Here is a 22,835-nt window from a genome sequence, read left to right on the forward strand (position 1 = left end):
CTGTACATGCACTGTTCATGCACTGTACATGCACTGTTCATGCACTGTACATGCACTGTACATGCACTGTTCATGCACTGTACATGCACTGTTCATGCACTGTTCATGCACTGTACATGCACTGTACATGCACTGTACATGCACTGTACATGCACTGTTCATGCACTGTACATGCACTGTACATGCACTGTTCATGCACTGTACATGCACTGTTCATGCACTGTTCATGCACTGTACATGCACTGTACATGCACTGTACATGCACTGTACATGCACTGTTCATGCACTGTACATGCACTGTACATGCACTGTACATGCACTGTACATGCGCTGTACATGCACTGTACATGCACTGTACATGCGCTGTACATGCACTGTACATGCACTGTACATGCACTGTACATGCACTGTACATGCACTGTACATGCACTGTACATGCGCTGTACATGCACTGTACATGCACTGTACATGCGCTGTACATGCACTGTACATGCACTGTACATGCACTGTACATGCACTGTACATGCACTGTACATGCACTGTACATGCACTGTACATGCACTGTACATGCCCTGTACATGCACTGTACATGCACTGTACATGCACTGTTCATGCACTGTTCATGCACTGTACATGCACTGTACATGCACTGTTCATGCACTGTACATGCACTGTACATGCACTGTACATGCACTGTACATGCGCTGTACATGCACTGTACATGCACTGTACATGCGCTGTACATGCACTGTACATGCACTGTACATGCACTGTACATGCACTGTACATGCACTGTACATGCACTGTACATGCCCTGTACATGCACTGTACATGCACTGTACATGCACTGTACATGCACTGTACATGCACTGTACATGCCCTGTACATGCACTGTACATGCACTGTACATGCACTGTACATGCACTGTACATGCACTGTACATGCACTGTACATGCGCTGTACATGCACTGTACATGCCCTGTACATGCACTGTTCATGCACTGTACATGCACTGTACATGCACTGTTCATGCACTGTACATGCACTGTACATGCACTGTTCATGCACTGTACATGCACTGTTCATGCACTGTTCATGCACTGTACATGCACTGTACATGCACTGTACATGCACTGTACATGCACTGTTCATGCACTGTACATGCACTGTACATGCACTGTACATGCACTGTACATGCGCTGTACATGCACTGTACATGCACTGTACATGCGCTGTACATGCACTGTACATGCACTGTACATGCACTGTACATGCACTGTACATGCACTGTACATGCACTGTACATGCACTGTACATGCACTGTACATGCCCTGTACATGCACTGTACATGCACTGTACATGCACTGTACATGCACTGTACATGCCCTGTACATGCACTGTACATGCACTGTACATGCACTGTACATGCACTGTACATGCACTGTACATGCACTGTACATGCGCTGTACATGCACTGTACATGCGCTGTACATGCACTGTACATGCACTGTTCATGCACTGTACAGTTCACAGTGCAATCATGTGCATGTCAGACTGCATCATCACTTCCTCAGGCCTCACTTGACTCCGCTTAGCGCCAAACACCGTACACTGAGTTCAAAAACGAATATCAGTCAGAGTGCGAACATTCGTTTCTTGTACGAATATTCGTTAGAGCGCGAACATTCGTTTCCTGTACTAATATTCGTTCGCTTTGCCATTTCGAACGAATGTTTGAATATTCGGATATTCGTTTCACCACTACCGTAACGTACAGCCAGAGCGCCCCGTCTCACGAGAGCACCCCCCACCACCTTGATTTTACAGCCAGGGAAAGGAAAATTGCATGACAGAGTGCAACGAAGTTTGTGCCGCATGAGAACCGTAGTATACTAAGGTCACGCTTGGCAGGTTTTTGTGTGGAGCTCATGTCCGCTTGAAGGTAAATTGAGTTCGGAGTGACTGCACAACGCCTAATACGTGTACAAAGTTCGTGTCGTATGACCTAGAGACAGGAGATCACCTCCACAATACGACCACGAAAGGACGAGATGATGGGGCGCTCTGGCGGTACTTTACGGTACTACATACACACACAGAGTAAGATTAGGTCGTACAGCTGCGAAAAGGGTGCTCAACATCCAAGATGGAGCAATGGTAGACAGGTCATTGAGCAGTGGACCGCCGAGAAATTCGCTGTTACAACGAATTTCTCGGCAGTCCACTGCTCAATAATGTGTGTGTACATAATACATGCTAGCCTAATATGTTCAGATACCTTCTCAGATCTTGTTGCAATTCTTGGAGTTGCTCAGCACAAGTACGATGGTAAGTTTCCTGTGCCTCAATGAAATCTTGTAAATTACGAACTTGAGAAACCTAAGATGACAACAGGAAGAGCAAATGTGACAACCGCAAGACATTCAATTCCAGATAGTGGTAGAATAATACTGCTTACGACCTAGTTAGAAGGAAGAAGGAGATAAAACAGAGAGGTTCCAGGCTGAAGGAGCAAGATAGATAGAAAGGGAGGGAGGGAGAGGGGGGGGGGGAGGAGCTGGTGGTGATACAAAGGGGGGGGGGGGAGGAGCTGGTGGTGATACAAGGGGGGGGGGGGGGAGCAGTGTAAGACAGACAGCGCTGTACAAGTACATGCACTGGTGTGCGGAAACACAAGATTATCGACTGAGTACGGACTAGAATACTGACTAGAGTACGACTACGGGACTGATTGGAGTACTGTTTAAAAAATATGTATGGCATGAGAGCATGTCATACTAACCCTTATGCATCTATAGGAACAGGACCAGTGTCAATGTAGGAATGTGACCAGTGTCAATTATGTAGGAATGTGACCAGTGTCAATGTAGGAATGTGACCAGTGCCAATGTAGGAATGTGACCAGTGTCAATGTAGGAATGTGACCAGTGCCAATGTAGGAATGTGACCAGTGTCAATGTAGGAATGTGACCAGTGTCAATGTAGGAATGTGACCAGTGTCAATGTAGGAATGTGACCAGTGTCAATGTAGGAATGTGACCAGTGTCAATTATGTAGGATGTGACCAGCATCCACGGTCAAGGTGCACTCAGGCAGTGTGCGTCAGGATGATATGGACAGTGCTGCTCAATGAAATCCACTCAAGCAAGCCAATACCTCGTCAGGCGCAGTGCAGCCATAGACCTGCAAACACTGCGATTGTAAACTGGTGCAGGGTGCAAACTTTACTCACGCGATCGGATGTCATTGAGTAGCACTGTAGATAAGGAACATAGAGACATCTTGTTGCTTGTCAAGGTGGATATACGTACTAAAACAGTGCGTGTCATGATGGCATATATTCAAGAGACAGAGAGAGAAAGAAAGAAAGAGAGAGAGAGAGAGAGAGAGAGAGAGAGAGAGAGAGAGAGAGAGAGAGAGAGAGAGAGAGAGAGAGAGAGAGAGACAGAGAGACAGAGAGAGAGACAGAGAGAGAGAGAGAGACAGACAGACAGACAGACAGACAGACAGACAGACAGACAGACAGAGAGAGAGAGAGAGAGAGAGAGAGAGAGAGAGAGAGAGAGAGAGAGAGAGAGAGAGAGAGAGAGAGAGAGAGAGAGAGAGAGAGAGAGAGAGAGAGAGAGAGAGAGAGAGAGAGAGAGAGAGAGAGAGAGAGAGAGAGAGAGAGAGAGAGAACATGATACAGGTGAGACTAACCCGAGATTTGGACAAACCTTCCAACATCAACTTTGTCAGTTCATATTGGCGATCAAAGTCATTCTGACACTGTCGAACTTCGGCATCAGCCTTCGAGAATACACAAACAAAACAATGAATCAGAACAGTGCATCCAACAATCACATCAAGGTAAAACTTGGCATGTCAGCCATAGCCATACCGATATGGTGTATAAGTAAAATCTGGCATGGTAGCCATCTGGATATGGTGTACAGTCAACTTCGCCAATAACGACATTCGGCGGGGCATCAGAAAAGTGTCCTTATTCGCGAAGTGTCCTTATAACCGAAGTCCCATTTGAATGTATGTGAACCCATATTTTGTATAGTATGATATGCATATCAAAATCAAGCTCTTTTCTTGCTCTATGTCAATGTGTACTTTATTTTCATATTGCAGTTGAAAGGAACTAAAAATTCAATATGCAAGGGAAATCAATTGAAAAATATGCCTTTTTGAGCCATCTACAGGGCCAGAGACATGTACATGTATGATGATTACTGTACAATCATGTACAACTACATGTACATTGTATACATATAGGTGTGCTGGTAAATCCAACAATTTTGAAGCCAACATAGAAAAGGAAGCAAAAGCCCCCCCCCCCCCCCTTGGCTGCATTTTCTTGCATTGCATGTGTGCAATAATATCCATCACCAGTGCACCATAGGTTCTGGTACTTCTGCATGACAGGTACATGTACTTGACTGACAGGTACTTGAAATAGCTGTCAAAAGCCCAGAAAGTCGTTATTCAAGCAGTGAATATGACCACGGGGCACTAAAAGCATGTCGCTATACGCGAATTGTCGTTATTCAGATAGTCGTTATATCCGAAGTTAAATGTATACAGTTAGATGGGACTTTGCTCTGGGCATGGAAATTCGGTCGTTATTCGCGAATTGTCGTTATATCCGCAGTCGTTATTAGCGAAGTTGACTGCATAGATAAAACCTGGCATGGTAGCCATCTGGATATGGTGTATAGATAAAACCTGGCATGGTAGCCATCTGGATATGGTGTATAGATAAAACCTGGCGTGGTAGCCATCTGGATATGGTGCATAGGCAAAACCTGGCATGGTAGGCTTGATATGGCTACCAAAAGCCAGTCTGAAATCACCAGCCCAACCACAGCGTTCTACATAAACCAAATGGTCATACAGACAACCAAGAGTAGATAAACAAGAGTGTGCAACTCCGGGATGGGTTGGCCCGCGGCGGAATTTTTTGTTGACGTAATCTTTTCGACGATGCACGCGCTGCGAGTCTTTTGGAAAATTTCGCCTCGTGCACTTGGCCGGGCTTTACATTACAAAGTCGGTCCCCAGCACGTGCTCTCACACTGCTCTGGGGCAAAATGCGCGTTCTTCTGAAAAAAAAAGGTGACATCAACAAAAAATTCCGCCGCGGGCGGGGGTATCTGCAGATTGTGCAGAAGAGATCCGGAGTTGCACACTCTTGTTTATCTACTCTTGATACAACTAAGATCATGGCTGACATGGCTGTAAGGGTCATAGAATCATACAACTGATGTAGGGTATACCACAATGTTGTCAATGTAGGATGTGCAGTACCCCACAATGTTGTCAATGTAGGATGTGCAGTACATACAATGTTGTCTAGGTAGGATGTGCCGTGCATACAATGTTGTCAATGTAGGATGTGCAGTACATACAATGTTGTCAATGTAGGATGTGCAGTACATACAATGTTGTCTAGGTAGGATGTGCAGTACATACAATGTTGTCTAGGTAGGATGTGCCGTGCATACAATGTTGTCTAGGTAGGATGTGCAGTACATACAATGTTGTCTAGGTAGGATGTGCAGTACATACAATGTTGTCTAGGTAGGATGTGCCGTGCATACAATGTTGTCTAGGTAGGATGTGCCGTGCATGCAATGTTGTCTAGGTAGGATGTGCAGTACATACAATGTTGTCTAGGTAGGATGTGCAGTACATACAATGTTGTCTAGGTAGGATGTGCAGTACATACAATGTTGTCAATGTAGGATGTGCAGTACATACAATGTTGTCAATGTAGGATGTGCAGTACATACAATGTTGTCAATGTAGGATGTACAGTACATACAATGTTGTCTAGGTAGGATGTGCCGTGCATACAATGTTGTCTAGGTAGGATGTGCCATGCATGCAATGTTGTCTAGGTAGGATGTGCCGTGCATACAATGTTGTCTAGGTAGGATGTGCCGTGCATGCAATATTTCGCCCGTAGAATACAATGTCATGTCAAAGAAACTCCAAATACCAGTGATGCCCAGTGATTCCGTTACATAACGTCTCCCAATCATGGGCCATGCAAATATGCCAGGTACAATACCAGATGCCCGAAACACCTAAAATTAATAATGGCTTTCCCTGCAAAGAATCAAAGATCAACTGCAGTCAACTTCGCTTATAACGACACTCAGCGGGGCATCAGAAAAGTGTCCTTATTCGCTTATAATGACACTCAGCGGGGCATCAGAAAAGTGTCCTTATTCGCTTATAATGACACTCAGCGGGGCATCAGAAAAGTGTCCTTATTCGCTTATAATGACACTCAGCGGGGCATCAGAAAAGTGTCCTTATTCGCTTATAATGGAGCCTGGCCACGCGAAAAGGGCCCTAATGATGATTTTTGTCAAAATGAGTTTAGTGTCCAATATTATAGCTGAAGCTGTCAGGATTGCTGTGCAAAAAACCGTTCTAAAAAATGTCAATCCAAACCAGAGTTATAGTGATTTTTGTAACCTGCGTTTCAAGGTATTTTCTGAGTAAACGGCTGATAAATTAATGGAAACTAGATTATTTGACAGCGGTTCGTAATGGCAAGAATAACTCAGCTAAATTTAAAAAAAACCCATGACATTCAGTGAATCATAAGCTTGTTATGTCCCTGTTTGTTCCTCAAGAGTCATGCAGATTCCTGTGTAAGTCAATCCGACATCTCGGCTTCTGCAGGTACGGGCTGTGGGCAGAGGTCGTCCTTGTACGGGTCAGCAACAAACGGACGGATCTCCTTGTACTGCGCCCGGTCATCACTTATGCCACCAAGAGGAATGGCAGACGTCAGGGCATTGTGCGGCCGCCGTCCCGTGTTACGGTTGATGCGTGGCACAGGTCCGCAGTTTTTCAGGTGGTTGAGTATATTTTTCAATACTCTCTGCGACACGTCATAGATTTGCCTGAATGCTCCGGCGCATACAACCTCTCCGCGGAACGAATAATCAAATGCTGCACGTCTTCTCTTTCCTCGCTAAGCGTCAGAGCGTGGGTACTCAGCCGACAACAGTACTCCCATCAACAGCATATCCTTTTCTGCTTTTTCTAGTCCTCTCATCGTAAGTTGGAAATCGCCCACTTCACTGGATGGGAACTTGCTGAGGCAGTTTTTGGTGCAGCCGCAGGACCTCGTTGGAGTGTCAGCTGCTGCTGCTGCTGCTGCATCAGCAGCCTGTCCCTCACCAGCATCAGCAACATGCACCTGAGCAGCAGCAGCAGCCTGTCCCTCAGCAGCGCCACCAACCTGTTGCATAGGGGCAGCAGCAGCAGCCTGTTCCCCCGCTGGTTCTTGATTTTCTTGAACCGAAAAAGCAACAGCAACGTTCAGAACAAACTCATGGACGGCTGTGTCCGTGTCCACATCACCTTCCCAGTACTGAAGCGATCGCTCGTCACCGTCATCCTCACTGGGCGGTCCTGGCGCATCACAGGGTTCTGAGCCATCTGGAACGTCACCATGAAGGCTGGTGGAGACACCAACGACAGCAGCGGAAAGTGGAACAGCTGATCGTGACACTCGAATTTCTTCTCCGTCAGAATCGTCATCACTCGCGCTAGTGTCGGCATTGGATTGAGATTCAGCGCTGGGCGCGAGATACTGATCCTCACTGGCGGTGAGGACCAGGCTCAGTGCTTCGTCAACAGTGAAATGTCGATAGATACTCATCTCGGCGGAGGAATAGCAAAACAAGAACAGCGATGGTAAAATCGCACTCGAGAAATTTCCAAACTAGCGCAGTTCGCTCCCCGAAGCGCGACGCAAATTTTTTCGATCTCAGCCGTACATTGGCCGATTTGAAAAAGGGAAATACCCACGTAGAGCTGGGACCTTGGGCCATCGCACTGTGCTATCCTGTAGAGCCTAGCGCTTACCATACTCGCGTTGCGAGCGCACGAATACTGTGGTGTATGTGAACTATGACGTAATCGACCTGTCAACTTTCAAGTGCGTGTTACTGCACTGCACAGTGAACATCGTTAGGGCCCTTTTCGCACGGCCCGGCTCAATGACACTCAGCGGGGCATCAGAAAAGTGTCCTTTAATATTCGCTTATAATGACACTCAGCGGGGCATCAGAAAAGTGTCCTTATTCGCGAAGTATCGTAATACCCGAAGTCTCATTATATGTATTACAGTTGGATGGGACTTTGCTCTGGGCATAAAAATTCTGCCGTTATTCGGGAATTGTCGTTATATCCGCAGTCGTTATTAGCCAAGTTGACTGTACCTACCCCCTAGATAACAAGGAAACACATGCCAGCACTCACAGCTTGCATACGATCAGTGGTTTTTGCTCGCTTTTGCCGGGCCTTGGCGGAATCAAGGTCGAGACGTTTGCGATTGAGGACTGAACGCTCTCTCTGTAGGCAACAAAAAAAAGAAAATGAAACGACGAATTGTGGGTGCATATATATGCACAATATGTACGCATGTAGCATAACAGCATACGCACGAACGCACACACACACACACACACACACACACACACACACACACACACACATGTACAGACAAGTCCATCATACAGTACATTGGCTGGTGAGTGTTGGTTGCACCAGGAAGCAGCAAGGTGTTATCTAGTCAACGCGTGGCTGTCATGTTGTTCATCCTGCCACTCTGGACTGCTGCTGTACTAGTATCAACGTGTGGCTGTCATGTTGTTCATCCTGCCACCCTGGACTGCTGCTGTACTAGTATTGTACTGTATAAGCAGAAATATTCGTCTGGAATTTAATTTCGTCTTTTTCGTCCAAGGAACTTTTGGACTAAATTAAATGCCCGGACTAATGTCGATTTGTCCAGCTTTTCAATACACTCTTATGATCCACGGTCGAAATTTACAACCGGACAAACTCCCTTTCTTTGGAGTTGGATGAAATTATTGACCGACGAAATTTGCTGCCTGCACAGTAGTGCCCATTTTTATAAGATTTGGTCAAAACATTCTAAACATTCTAGAAACAGTTTGAGCAGTAGCTTCGTAATCGAAGTTCCAGTGTACAGCAGGTACTGTAAAAGCCATATATATATACAAGCGAGGGTCCCTGGTTCGAGTCCTGGTGGTGACAGTCAATTTTTTTCTTCAGACTTTTCCCGTTTGTCTCTTTCCCTCAAACCAGTTAATATATACATGAGCCACAACAACAAGGTTGTCAGTTTCATAATACTAAAAGCTTTTCACCCATTTTCATCAGTAGGTACATGGGAATGAGCAAGAACGAAAACGAAGCCAGAATTTATACTGGGGGTAGAGAATCAGCAAGAATATTCTTACGCGCCTCAAGTTCACACTACGCAACCATAAGAATGTATATACACAATCCAGTATAGTCCTCACCAAGTACACATTCTTTCTGTTGCTACTCAGAGTTTCTTGAACAATCAATCATCAGGACAACAAACAACTAAAGCTGGGCATGCAAAAACAATGCTAAATATACCCATCACGCAGCAAGCGCGGACACAAAAGTGTCAAGCGCAAAGTGTCACGCACAAAGTGTCAGGCGCAAAGTAACTTCATATACAGTCGGCCTACCCTATAAGGCCACACCAAAAAGATTTCGTGTTTCCGGTCGGCCGACCGGGTCCGTTTTTTCAAAAATTATGGAATTTTTTTTGGTTTACAAGTACAAAAAAAACAAAGAAAAACAAGCAAAAACACTGAAAGCATTGTGTTGCTTTGCTCGAACCGAAATAAAAGTTTGACTGAATGCAGAGACGAAAATTCCGGAGCTGGAGAAAAGGTCGCCAAGAACGATGGCTGCTTAGAGCAGCCCGCTTTGTGCCCAGTGCTGACGATGGCTGCTCAGAGCAGCCCGCTTTGTGTCCAGTGCTGGCGGGGTGCGAAGTGTCTTCTTCAGCAAAGGATAGTTCGCGTCTCCCATGAAACCACTTTGAAGGAGTTGTTTTGTGAGGAAGTGCAGCCTCGCTTGCCTGAGGACGTCACGTCTTTAGAGTGGATTGTCGCAGCTACAGCAAGCAGCAATGGTGGGGCAGGAACGTGGAAAGATGTAGAGGTAACTGACACTGTCGGCCTTGTTGTCGAAATACGAATTTGGATGCCGTTTCCTGGATTTTCGCTTGGTGGACGTAGCTCCTGCTGCCAAGCGACCGTGCCCTGACCGTCCCTCGGCATTCGATGTGCTTCTGGGAGCAGCAGCTACTGCGTCCCGCGGTGGTATTCTACTCCATATTCCATGTGTAAATATGTATAATGTGTATCACCAGTGTCTGATCCAAACTTTCTCAATTTGGCTCATGTCTATGAACATGATGAATACAGCAGGGAAATAAACTTTCAAACCAAAAAATAATAATTTTCCGACCGACCGGGCGTATTTTTTCGGGGGGTGCCGACCGGAAACACGAAATCTTTTTGTTGTGGCCTAACGATAACCTCTATAACGATATTACCCTTATAACGATATTTTTCTGTCAAACCAAATCACTCCATTGACTTGTGTACACAATGCCTTACTAGGCACTTCAGCCGGTTTTTTCCAGTCGGGTTTCTCCCAGGTTTAGCATCGTAAATCGACAGTGGTGGATATCACAAGGTCACACACAAAATTTCATTGAAATCCACAAAGACACAAGTGAGATATGAAGGGTTGAAGAGAGGCAATTGCATAAGGCGAAAACAATACAATTTGTGGTACCAACAGCATCCCCAAAGTGTTATCAGTGGATATAGTTACAAAACTTCAGAGTGGCATTTTCGAACACACGGCTCTCACAAACACCAACAAGTGTTTATGGATGAACAAAATACTGATCAAAGTTCACAATAGTCCAGAATACGGCAATTGTTACCACAATCACCATAGCAACCCCATAGCAACCCATAGTAACCCATGGCAACCCCATAGTAACAGCTTCGGTTTGCTGTGAAATTAGCTAATATCGACATAGAGTTCACCAGCAGGCCACTGCTGCTGCTAAATGCTATAAAAGACATTCTTCTGGCACTCAGAAGGTAAGCACACCGAGATAGCATACGCAAAATGAATTGAAAGCGGAATTTCTGCATACACAACGCACATGCACACGTTAACGCCACTTCAAACAGAGGTTCGATGTTGGAAACCAGTTTCTCTATTGGCAGCTCCTTTGTACCAGTAGAAAGTGCAAACTAAATTACTTTGGACCTTCTGCAGCAGAACAAACTTGCAGAAGTGAAGCTGCGAATTGAGAGCAAGGCGTTCGTCAGTGACAAAGAACATTTTTGAGAGCTGCTCCTGTGCTGCCTCCTTCGAGATCCAGAGCCCACCTACAGCCGTGATCTCCGTCAAAGTCTCCTTTTTCTTTTGATGTTGTTCTTTCTTGCGTGTGCTACCTGCCTCCTTCTCCTTCACTTGCTCCATACAGCAGTCATGAATTGTCTGCTGGCGAGCCTCGAGATTCTCACAGAATTTTGGTGCAGCGCGCCTGGATGCGTCGATCAAAGTGTCCCTCTCATCGGCGGATTTCTCCTGTAGCCACTGTGCCGTTTGATTGTTCGTAAACATCAGTAGCCGTTCAAGCACAACAGGGTCAAACATTGGCTTTCAGCACGCTTTGAAAACTGGCTCAGGTAGGACGACGACGCATCTTTCTCCTCCGCCTCAAGCCCTTCTCCTCACTATCTACGTCCATATTTCCTCCTTGCGCAGCTATGCGCAAACCCTGGTGAACAAGAACTCAACTGTTTCTGAATGGAAACACGACGCTGAAGACGATAGGCAACGTTTCCAACGCGTACTAACAACATTTCCTTGTGAAAAAACTCTTTGCTGGAAGTGTACATGATCTGCAAGTCGCAAAAATGTACGCACTATGACGTATGTAGGCTCTACTGAAAGCTGAACGCCAGAGCAGCACGATGCGCTGAACTACAGGCCCGTACAACGAAGCATGGCGCGTACCTGTACAGTTTTGCACAGGCACTTGAGTGATACCACGCAAGTACGCACTCTCACCTTAGCAAAATTTGACAGGTCTTGTCACGTGACTGAAGTGCCTAGCCTTACCTCTATAACAATATTGCTCAGGGATCGATTTATTTTGATTTTTTGCATAGCAGTCACTGCTACATAGTTTTACAATTGACTAGCAACTCCCAGTATTGATTAGCAGTTTTCCTTCATCGAAAGTTTACATGTATATCTGTACAATAGCAGGATTTTGTACAGAAGAGGACAATAGTTGCCGTTGCTATTTGCTTTTCCAAACGAACGGTTGACCTGAATATTTTACGTCAGGGTTTTTGCTTGGGCTTATTACAATCATGTTCAGCGTCCATCTGACTTCGAGTTCTTCACAACACAATGTCCTTCAACAGGGCAGTTCCACTGATTACTTCGACAAATAAAGCGCAGGAAAGCGCTCAAACAATCGTGACACTTCGTTCAAAGCGCACAGAATTTTCGCTTTCTCCTTTTCTTCATCGAAACGAATCGACACTCCTGGCGCGTCCAGTTCTTTTTCCCGCTTCTGGACAGTGATCAGATTCACTGACATGTTGGCTACATGAGAGAGAAGTATCTACTTCAACTGTGTCTTGTCGAACAGAAACAAACTAAATTGAGCGTGATAGTGAAAGAAGAAAGGAGAACTTCAGCCTTTTCAGGGAAAGTCGCCGCCATGTACTGCAGTCTTGTACGACCAGTGCAGTGTGGCTATGGAGTAGTAAAATATTACTCCCTAGTCAGCAGTGGTGTACAGCAGTCGCATGCAAACTGCACACAAAGAGTACAGAATGGTCTTTGTACATACCGGTATGCATGACCAGTGCATCGCAGTTTTGGGCGATAAAAAACAAAAAGCGAATCGCAGCCAGTGAATTTTGATTCGCAAACTGCGATGCGAACCCGGATAAATCGATCCCTGATTGCTATAACGATATTACCCCTATAACGATATAAAATGGGCTGACCAATCGGCATTTTCCATTTTATAACAATATCTAGCAGGGAATATGTAGAGCCCACTATCCAGGTAGGGCAAGCTTCCCTTGATAAGTCGCTGGGACATGACGAAATGCAATGGTGGCACCAGTACCAGCGGGCACTTTGCTGTGTATAATAATGCATGTACATCAGTTTTTTATGCCACGAAGAGTGTAAAAAATGAACAAAATCCATGCATTATGACGTATGTGTATGAAATGAACCAGTTACCCCTATAACAATATTACCCTTATAACAATATTTCTTGGTCGGACGAAAATATCGTTTTAAGGGTAGGTCGACTGTATATATATATATCAGTAGGGGTGATCCCGTCCAACGCGAATAGTGCTCAATAGTACGAGGGTACTAGAGCCAATACACACTGCACGATCAGGTCCTCACCAGGTATATATATATATATATATACACAACAACAACAAGGTTGTCAGTTTCATAATACCAAAAGCTTTTCACCCATTTTCATCAGTGGTTACATGGGAATGAGCAAGAACGAAAACGAAGCCAGAATTTATACTGGGGGTAGAGAATCAGCAAGAATATTCTTACGCGCCTCAAGTTCACACTACACTACCATAAGAATGTATGGAGCAGTGGAAAAATGCGGGAAACAACACATGAGGGGAATGCAGTACCAGAACAAACACGTGATAAAGTTGTCAGTCCGGTTGCAGCTTGAACAGCCGTAGCACCTTGATGTGCTTCTTTTGTCGACACAGTTCTGGCCTCAAACTGCGAATGTACAGCGCCTCCAGTGTGAATCGGTGCGCGCTGTTTCGGGCTGGTGTGATCACACTGAAGCTGCTGTTGCGTTCCTGTGGGATGCATTCAGGCTGCGCCTGCAAATGCTTTGTGATGGCGCTATCACTTGTTGCCACACGTTTGTCAGGCGGCTTCTTGTACAGCTTGTCTGGGATATGCTGCTTGATCCTTTCCGAGAATCGCTGACATGTCTCACCAACGTACGTCCGCTCACAGCGACACGCATACTTATAAATAAAATTACTATTTTCAAGAGTTGGTGAAACATCCTTCGCGATAGACCTGAATGCGGGTCTGGTTGTATAAATTACAATGGGGGATACTGTAGGATAGCAGTTCAAAATTGCAGCTTTAATCTTTTTGCGGAAGGCAATGCAATTTTGCCCTTTCCACGGCAATTTTGTGATAATACGCGTTGCAGGTTCAAGTTGTGCAGAAGCTGTATCTGGGCTAGGTTCAAGAACGCTTGTCATGACTCGCTTGAGTACTTTGAGTGGGTAACCGTTAGAACACAGAATATCCTCTAGCTTAGCAATTTCAGCTGATAATAGTGATGGTGAGCAGATGGTTTTAGCTCTAAAAGTTAATGATCTGATCAAATTGATTTTGTTTCTAGTGTCACAAAACGAGTCCCAGCGGGTGTAAAGACCTGTGAACGTCGGCTTTCTATATACTGTGGTGAGCAATTCTGTGGAAGAATGCTTAATCAATACATCAAGAAACGGCAATTCTCCATTATTCTCCTCCTCCATTGTAAACTGGAGAGCTGGGTGAAGATTATTTAAACGCTCAGAGAATTCCAATGCCAGTTTCCGGTTGTGAAATGCTGCGAATGTGTCATCCACATAACGCCTATAGAATTGGGGCCAATGACTGTCTGGAATTGTGTTCTCAAAATATCCAACAAAGATATTGGCTAGCACGGGGCCCAAGGGTGAACCCATGGCTACTCCGTCCCTCTGTGCGTACATATTGCCGTTGAAACTGAACTGCACGTCTGATGTGGCTTTGAAAAGCAGCTTCTTGAAAAGATCTTGGGGTATTTGCGGGGCTGATATTTCATCATCATGGTATAGCGACTGTATGCAGATATCTATTGTTTCCTTGAGAGGCACGTTTGTAAAGAGGCTGACTACATCGAAAGAGCACAGGAAGAGCGATCCAGAGTTCTCTGCCTGCTGCTGGCCAAATTCCCGTACATCATCCACGAACTCGAATGTATCCTTAGTTGCGTGGGCGGAATATTTTTTCAGGACTGGTTTTAGTAATTCAGCTAACCACTTGGCCATTTCGTGTTGGGGAGCATTGATCATGGACAGGATTGGTCGAAGTGGCACGTCTTTCTTATGTATTTTCGGTACGCCATAGAGCACAGGGCGGCACGAGCCAACGGGTCGGATCCGGTCGTAATCTATATTGAGTATTTTTCCAGTCTTTTTGTATCGCAATAGGTATGCCTGCAAGGCGCGTTCATCCAGGTAAGTGCGGTCATGCGTTTCCGTCGGTCCCAGGAGTTGAAACTTCGCGTATTATCACAAAATTGCCGTGGAAAGGGCAAAATTGCATTGCCTTCCGCAAAAAGATTAAAGCTGCAATTTTGAACTGCTATCCTACAGTATCCCCCATTGTAATTTATACAACCAGACCCGCATTCAGGTCTATCGCGAAGGATGTTTCACCAACTCTTGAAAATAGTAATTTTATTTATAAGTATGCGTGTCGCTGTGAGCGGACGTACGTTGGTGAGACATGTCAGCGATTCTCGGAAAGGATCAAGCAGCATATCCCAGACAAGCTGTACAAGAAGCCGCCTGACAAACGTGTGGCAACAAGTGATAGCGCCATCACAAAGCATTTGCAGGCGCAGCCTGAATGCATCCCACAGGAACGCAACAGCAGCTTCAGTGTGATCACACCAGCCCGAAACAGCGCGCACCGATTCACACTGGAGGCGCTGTACATTCGCAGTTTGAGGCCAGAACTGTGTCGACAAAAGAAGCACATCAAGGTGCTACGGCTGTTCAAGCTGCAACCGGACTGACAACTTTATCACGTGTTTGTTCTGGTACTGCATTCCCCTCATGTGTTGTTTCCCGCATTTTTCCACTGCTCCATACATTCTTATGGTAGTGTAGTGTGAACTTGAGGCGCGTAAGAATATTCTTGCTGATTCTCTACCCCCAGTATAAATTCTGGCTTCGTTTTCGTTCTTGCTCATTCCCATGTAACCACTGATGAAAATGGGTGAAAAGCTTTTGGTATTATGAAACTGACAACCTTGTTGTTGTGTGTATGTAAATTTTGTTCGCCTACCTCTCTATTTATATATATATATATATATATACACACAACAACAAGGTTGTCAATTTCATAATACTAAAAGCTTTTCACCCATTTTCATCAGTAGTTACATGGGAATGAGCAAGAACGAAAATGAAGCCAGAATTTATACTGGGGGTAGAGAATCAGCAAGAATATTCTTACGCGCCTCAAGTTCACACTACACTACCATAAGAATGTATGGAGCAGTGGAAAAATGCGGGAAACAACACATGAGGGGAATGCAGTACCAGAACAAACACGTGATAAAGTTGTCAGTCCGGTTGCAGCTTGAACAGCCGTAGCACCTTGATGTGCTTCTTTTGTCGACACAGCTCTGGCCTCAAACTGCGAATGTACAGCGCCTCCAGTGTGAATCTGTGCGCGCTGTTCCGGGCTGGTGTGATCACACTGAAGCTGCTGTTGCGTTCCTGCGGGATGCATTCAGGTTGCGCCTGCAAATGCTTTGTGATGGCGCTATCACTTGTTGCCACACGTTTGTCAGGCGGCTTCTTGTACAGCTTGTCTGGGATATGCTGCTTGATCCTTTCCGAGAATCGCTGACATGTCTCACCAACGTACGTCCGCTCACAGCGACACGCATACTTATAAATAAAATTACTGTTTTCAAGAGTTGGTGAAACATCCTTCGCGATAGACCTGAATGCGGGTCTGGTTGTATAAATTACAATGGGGGATACTGTAGGATAGCAGTTCAAAATTGCAGCTTTAATCTTTTTGCGGAAGGCAATGCAACCACAGTATATAGAAAGCCGACGTTCACAGGTCTTTACACCCGCTGGGACTCGTTTTGTGACACTAGAAACAAAATCAATTTGATCAGATCATTAACTTTCAGAGCTAAAAACATCTGCTCACCATCACTATTATCAGCTGAAATTGCTAAGCTAGAGGATATTCTGTGTTCTAACGGTTACCCACTCAAAGTACTCAAGCGAGTCATGACAAGCGTTCTTGAACCTAGCCCAGATACAGCTTCTGCTCAACTTGAATCTGCAACGCGTATTATCACAAAATTGCCGTGGAAAGGGCAAAATTGCATTGCCTTCCGCAAAAAGATTAAAGCTGCAATTTTGAACTGCTATCCTAAAGTATCCCCCATTGTAATTTATACAACCAGACCCGCATTCAGGTCTATCGCGAAGGATGTTTCACCAACTCTTGAAAACAGTAATTTTATTTATAAGTATGCGTGTCGCTGTGAGCGGACGTACGTTGGTGAGACATGTCAGCGATTCTCGGAAAGGATCAAGCAGCATATCCCAGACAAGCTGTACAAGAAGCCGCCTGACAAACGTGTGGCAACAAGTGATAGCGCCATCACAAAGCATTTGCAGGTGCAACCTGAATGCATCCCGCAGGAACGCAACAGCAGCTTCAGTGTGATCACACCAGCCCGGAACAGCGCGCACAGATTCACACTGGAGGCGCTGTACATTCGCAGTTTGAGGCCAGAGCTGTGTCGACAAAAGAAGCACATCAAGGTGCTACGGCTGTTCAAGCTGCAACCGGACTGACAACTTTATCACGTGTTTGTTCTGGTACTGCATTCCCCTCATGTGTTGTTTCCCGCATTTTTCCACTGCTCCATACATTCTTATGGTAGTGTAGTGTGAACTTGAGGCGCGTAAGAATATTCTTGCTGATTCTCTACCCCCAGTATAAATTCTGGCTTCGTTTTCGTTCTTGCTCATTCCCATGTAACTACTGATGAAAATGGGTGAAAAGCTTTTAGTATTATGAAATTGACAACCTTGTTGTTGTGTGTATATAAATTTTGTTCGCCTACATCTCTATTTATATATATATATATATATATACACTCAGACACAAAGGATCTCCAAGTTTCTCAGTGTTATATATATATATATATATATATATAATATATACACACAACAACAAGGTTGTCAATTTCATAATACTAAAAGCTTTTCACCCATTTTCATCAGTAGTTACATGGGAATGAGCAAGAACGAAAACGAAGCCAGAATTTATACTGGGGGTAGAGAATCAGCAAGAATATTCTTACGCGCCTCAAGTTCACACTACACTACCATAAGAATGTATGGAGCAGTGGAAAAATGCGGGAAACAACACATGAGGGGAATGCAGTACCAGAACAAACACGTGATAAAGTTGTCAGTCCGGTTGCAGCTTGAACAGCCGTAGCACCTTGATGTGCTTCTTTTGTCGACACAGCTCTGGCCTCAAACTGCGTATGTACAGCGCCTCCAGTGTGAATCTGTGCGCGCTGTTCCGGGCTGGTGTGATCACACTGAAGCTGCTGTTGCGTTCCTGCGGGATGCATTCAGGTTGCGCCTGCAAATGCTTTGTGATGGCGCTATCACTTGTTGCCACACGTTTGTCAGGCGGCTTCTTGTACAGCTTGTCTGGGATATGCTGCTTGATCCGTTCCGAGAATCGCTGACATGTCTCACCAACGTACGTCCGCTCACAGCGACACGCATACTTATAAATAAAATTACTGTTTTCAAGAGTTGGTGAAACATCCTTCGCGATAGACCTGAATGCGGGTCTGGTTGTATAAATTACAATGGGGGATACTGTAGGATAGCAGTTCAAAATTGCAGCTTTAATCTTTTTGCGGAAGGCAATGCAATTTTGCCCTTTCCACGGCAATTTTGTGATAATACGCGTTGCAGATTCAAGTTGAGCAGAAGCTGTATCTGGGGGCGGTTCAAGAACGCTTGTCATGACTCGCTTGAGTACTTTGAGTGGGTAACCGTTAGAACACAGAATATCCTCTAGCTTAGCAATTTCAGCTGATAATAGTGATGGTGAGCAGATGTTTTTAGCTCTGAAAGTTAATGATCTGATCAAATTGATTTTATTTCTAGTGTCACAAAACGAGTCCCAGCGGGTGTAAAGACCTGTGAACGTCGGCTTTCTATATACTGTGGTGAGCAATTCTGTGGAAGAATGCTTAATCAATACATCAAGAAACGGCAATTCTCCATTATTCTCCTCCTCCATTGTAAACTGGAGAGCTGGGTGAAGATTATTTAAACGCTCAGAGAATTCCAATGCCAGTTTCCGGTTGTGAAATGCTGCGAATGTGTCATCCACATAACGCCTATAGAATTGGGGCCAATGACTGTCTGGAATTGTGTTCTCAAAATATCCAACAAAGATATTGGCTAGCACGGGGCCCAAGGGTGAACCCATGGCTACTCCGTCCCTCTGTGCGTACATATTGCCATTGAAACTGAACTGCACGTCTGATGTGGCTTTGAAAAGCAGCTTCTTGAAAAGATCTTGGGGTATTTGCGGGGCTGATATTTCATCATCATGGTATAGCGACTGTATGCAGATATCTATTGTTTCCTTGAGAGGCACGTTTGTAAAGAGGCTGACGACATCGAAAGAGCACAGGAACAGCGATCCAGAGTTCTCTGCCTGCTGCTGGCCAAATTCCTTTACGTCATCCACGAACTCGAAAGTATCCTTAGTTGCGTGGGCGGAATATTTAATCAGGACTGGCTTTAGTAATTCAGCTAGCCACTTGGCCATTTCGTGTTGGGGAGCATTGATCATGGACAGGATTGGTCTAAGTGGCACGTCTTTCTTATGTATTTTCGGTACGCCATAGAGCACAGGTCGGCACGAGCCAACGGGTCGGATCCGGTCGTAATCTATATTGAGTATTTTTCCAGCCTTTTTGTATCGCAATAGGTATGCCTGCAAGGCGCGTTCATCCAGGTAAGTGCGGTCATGCGTTTCCGTCGGTCCCAAGAGTTGAAACTTCGATGCATCAGCCAGAATAGCATTCATCTTGTCATTGTAATCACTTCGCTGCATTATCACCACTCCATTCCCTTTGTCCGGCCTGCTGATTATTATATCTTTGTCGTTCTTTATTTTCCTGATGGCTGCCATATGCTTGTCGTTGAGGGGATAATCGGTTTTATCTGCTTTACTGTGGCAACAAGTGATAGCGCCATCACAAAGCATTTGCAGGCGCAACCTGAATGCATCCCGCAGGAACGCAACAGCAGCTTCAGTGTGATCACACCAGCCCGGAACAGCGCGCACAGATTCACACTGGAGGCGCTGTACATACGCAGTTTGAGGCCAGAGCTGTGTCGACAAAAGAAGCACATCAAGGTGCTACGGCTGTTCAAGCTGCAACCGGACTGACAACTTTATCACGTGTTTGTTCTGGTACTGCATTCCCCTCATGTGTTGTTTCCCGCATTTTTCCACTGCTCCATACATTCTTATGGTAGTGTAGTGTGAACTTGAGGCGCGTAAGAATATTCTTGCTGATTCTCTACCCCCAGTATAAATTCTGGCTTCGTTTTCGTTCTTGCTCATTCCCATGTAACTACTGATGAAAATGGGTGAAAAGCTTTTAGTATTATGAAATTGACAACCTTGTTGTTGTGTGTATATAAATTTTGTTCGCCTACATCTCTATTTAAATATATATATATATATATACTCAATCTGCGGACAGAACTGTTTCGTCCTTTGTGGACTCGTCAGCGCAGCACAGAGGAAATGAGGCGAAGTGCTAATTCTAACGAGCTAACGAGGAGAAATCTGTCGCTAAATTGTTACACAGAAATCGATACATACTGGTATACTGTTCTATTGAGCGTTGAGAATGTGTGAGAATGTGTGAGAATGTGTGAGAATGCTGCGTGAGAATGTGTGAGAATGCTGCGTGAGAATGTGTGAGAATGCGTGAGAATGCGTGAGAATGAGTGAGAATGTGTGAGAATGCGTGAGAATAGTTATCTTTGCTACACGTAAACCAGTCAATTTTGGGAAATCGTTATATGCGCCTCGTTAGAATAATGGCTTTTACGGTATACATTGTACAGCAGTGTACAGCAGTGTACAGCAGTATACAGCAGTGTACAGCAGTATACAGCAGTGTACAGCAGTGTACAGCAGTGTACAGCAGTATACAGCAGTGTACAGCAGTATACAGCAGTGTACAGCAGTATACAGCAGTATACAGCAGTGTACAGCAGTGTACAGCAGTGTACAGCAGTGTACAGCAGTGTACAGCAGTGTACAGCAGTATACAGCAGTGTACAGCAGTGTACAGCAGTGTACAGCAGTATACAGCAGTGTACAGCAGTATACAGCAGTGTACAGCAGTGTACAGCAGTGTACAGCAGTGTACAGCAGTATACAGCAGTGTACAGCAGTGTACAGCAGTGTACAGCAGTGTACAGCAGTATACAGCAGTGTACAGCAGTGTACAGCAGTGTACAGCAGTATACAGCAGTGTACAGCAGTATACAGCAGTGTACAGCAGTGTACAGCAGTGTACAGCAGTATACAGCAGTGTACAGCAGTGTACAGCAGTGTACAGCAGTATACAGCAGTGTACAGCAGTGTACAGCAGTGTACAGCAGTATACAGCAGTGTACAGCAGTGTACAGCAGTGTACAGCAGTGTACAGCAGTGTACAGCAGTATACAGCAGTGTACAACAAGAACACAACTACAGTCCATTCAGAAAAAGATGGACTTCTAGCTTTTGGCCATAAATGGGTCAAACTTTGAGTTTTTTTAGAATTTTTTCTGCAATCCCCTATGGAATCCTCTTCCAATTACTGTAATTTCACAAATTTTCGGTGTACTTTTATTTTCGGTACTTTCGGTGCGTCTGTTTCATACCTAAAATTTCAATACACCGAACAAACACTAACACACATAATCCAATAGGGAACTGCTTCTCTGTACCGAAAATTTCTGTTCACCTAACCTGGCCTGTTGCCCTCATACCGAAAATATTGAGCACCGAAAATTTCTGAAATTAGAGTCTGTTTCTGAAGTTTTTTTCTCCAAAAAGCAAGCCATAACAAGAATAGGATTTCGGCCAGGTTTTGCCCCCAAAGCATTGAATTGGGAAAAACCGTAAAAATCCAGGCCGTTTGACCCCGTCTGCAACAGTGCATTGTGCGGTTCGAACCCCAGTTCAGGTACCCTTTTTGGACCCTTTTTCAAATTTCAAATTTCGCAGCACTGCACTGTGTACGATGAAATCACGAAAAATCGCCAAAGACGGGAGCTCGCCAGAGCCAGGGCCCATCTTTTTATGAATGGACTGTACACATACCGTAAAGTCGCGGATAAAAGCCGGGTTTGCATACAAGCACATCGCGGATAGAAGCCGGGTTTGCATACAAGCACATCGCGGATAGAAGCCGGGTTTGCATGCAAGCACATCGCGGATAGAAGCCGGGTTTGCATGCAAGCACATCGCGGATAAAAGCCGGGTTTGCATACAAGCACATCGCGGATAGAAGCCGGGTTTGCATACAAGCACATCGCGGATAGAAGCCTGAAAATCAAACGGGTCAATGCATATAAGCCTGTCGCGCGTAGAAGCCTGGCTTCTATGCAAGCGCGGATCGGGTAGGTCAAGAGTGCATGCGCTATGTACAGTGCATAGTAAAACTGCCGCCATACCGGTAGTCAGTGGTAAATCTACGCGTGTCGCGCGTAGAAGCCTGGCTTCTATGCAAGCCCGGATCGGCCGATGTGCATACAAGCCTGGCAAAAATATCAGTGGTGCATATAAGCATGGTTTGCATACAAGCCTGGTTTGCATTGAAGCCTGATGCAGAAAGCTGCTTATGTGCTTATAAGCCCGGCTTTTATCCGCGACTTTACGGTACATACATACAGCTATAGCTAACTACAAGAACAAGTGGACTTGGAACACTGCCACTTGATTTGGCTTGAGAGCAGCTGCTGACCTACAATCGCTAGGCCATTTAGCACAAACATGCACATGCA

The 22,835-nt window shown here is 45.1% G+C and overlaps 1 protein-coding gene across 2 annotated transcripts in view; it reads right to left on the reverse strand.

The window, feature by feature from the left end:
* The window catches only part of LOC135823005 (endophilin-B1-like), a 40,101-nt gene that overhangs the window by 7,687 nt on the left and 9,579 nt on the right, over nt 1-22,835 (reverse strand). For both annotated transcript variants that reach the window (XR_010554590.1, XM_065335840.1), the window contains exons 5-7: nt 8,275-8,367; nt 3,700-3,789; nt 2,279-2,379 (exon numbers count right to left, since the gene is read on the reverse strand). Coding sequence is in view for 1 of the 2 variants with exons in the window: in XM_065335840.1 (XP_065191912.1) it covers nt 2,279-2,379; nt 3,700-3,789; nt 8,275-8,367 (284 nt within the window). In the remaining variant the exon portion in view is untranslated. The remainder of the gene's footprint in view (nt 1-2,278; nt 2,380-3,699; nt 3,790-8,274; nt 8,368-22,835) is intronic.

Source organism: Sycon ciliatum, chromosome 8 (genome assembly GCF_964019385.1).
Source record: "Sycon ciliatum chromosome 8, ocSycCili1.1, whole genome shotgun sequence".
Classification (NCBI taxonomy): domain Eukaryota; kingdom Metazoa; phylum Porifera; class Calcarea; order Leucosolenida; family Sycettidae; genus Sycon; species Sycon ciliatum.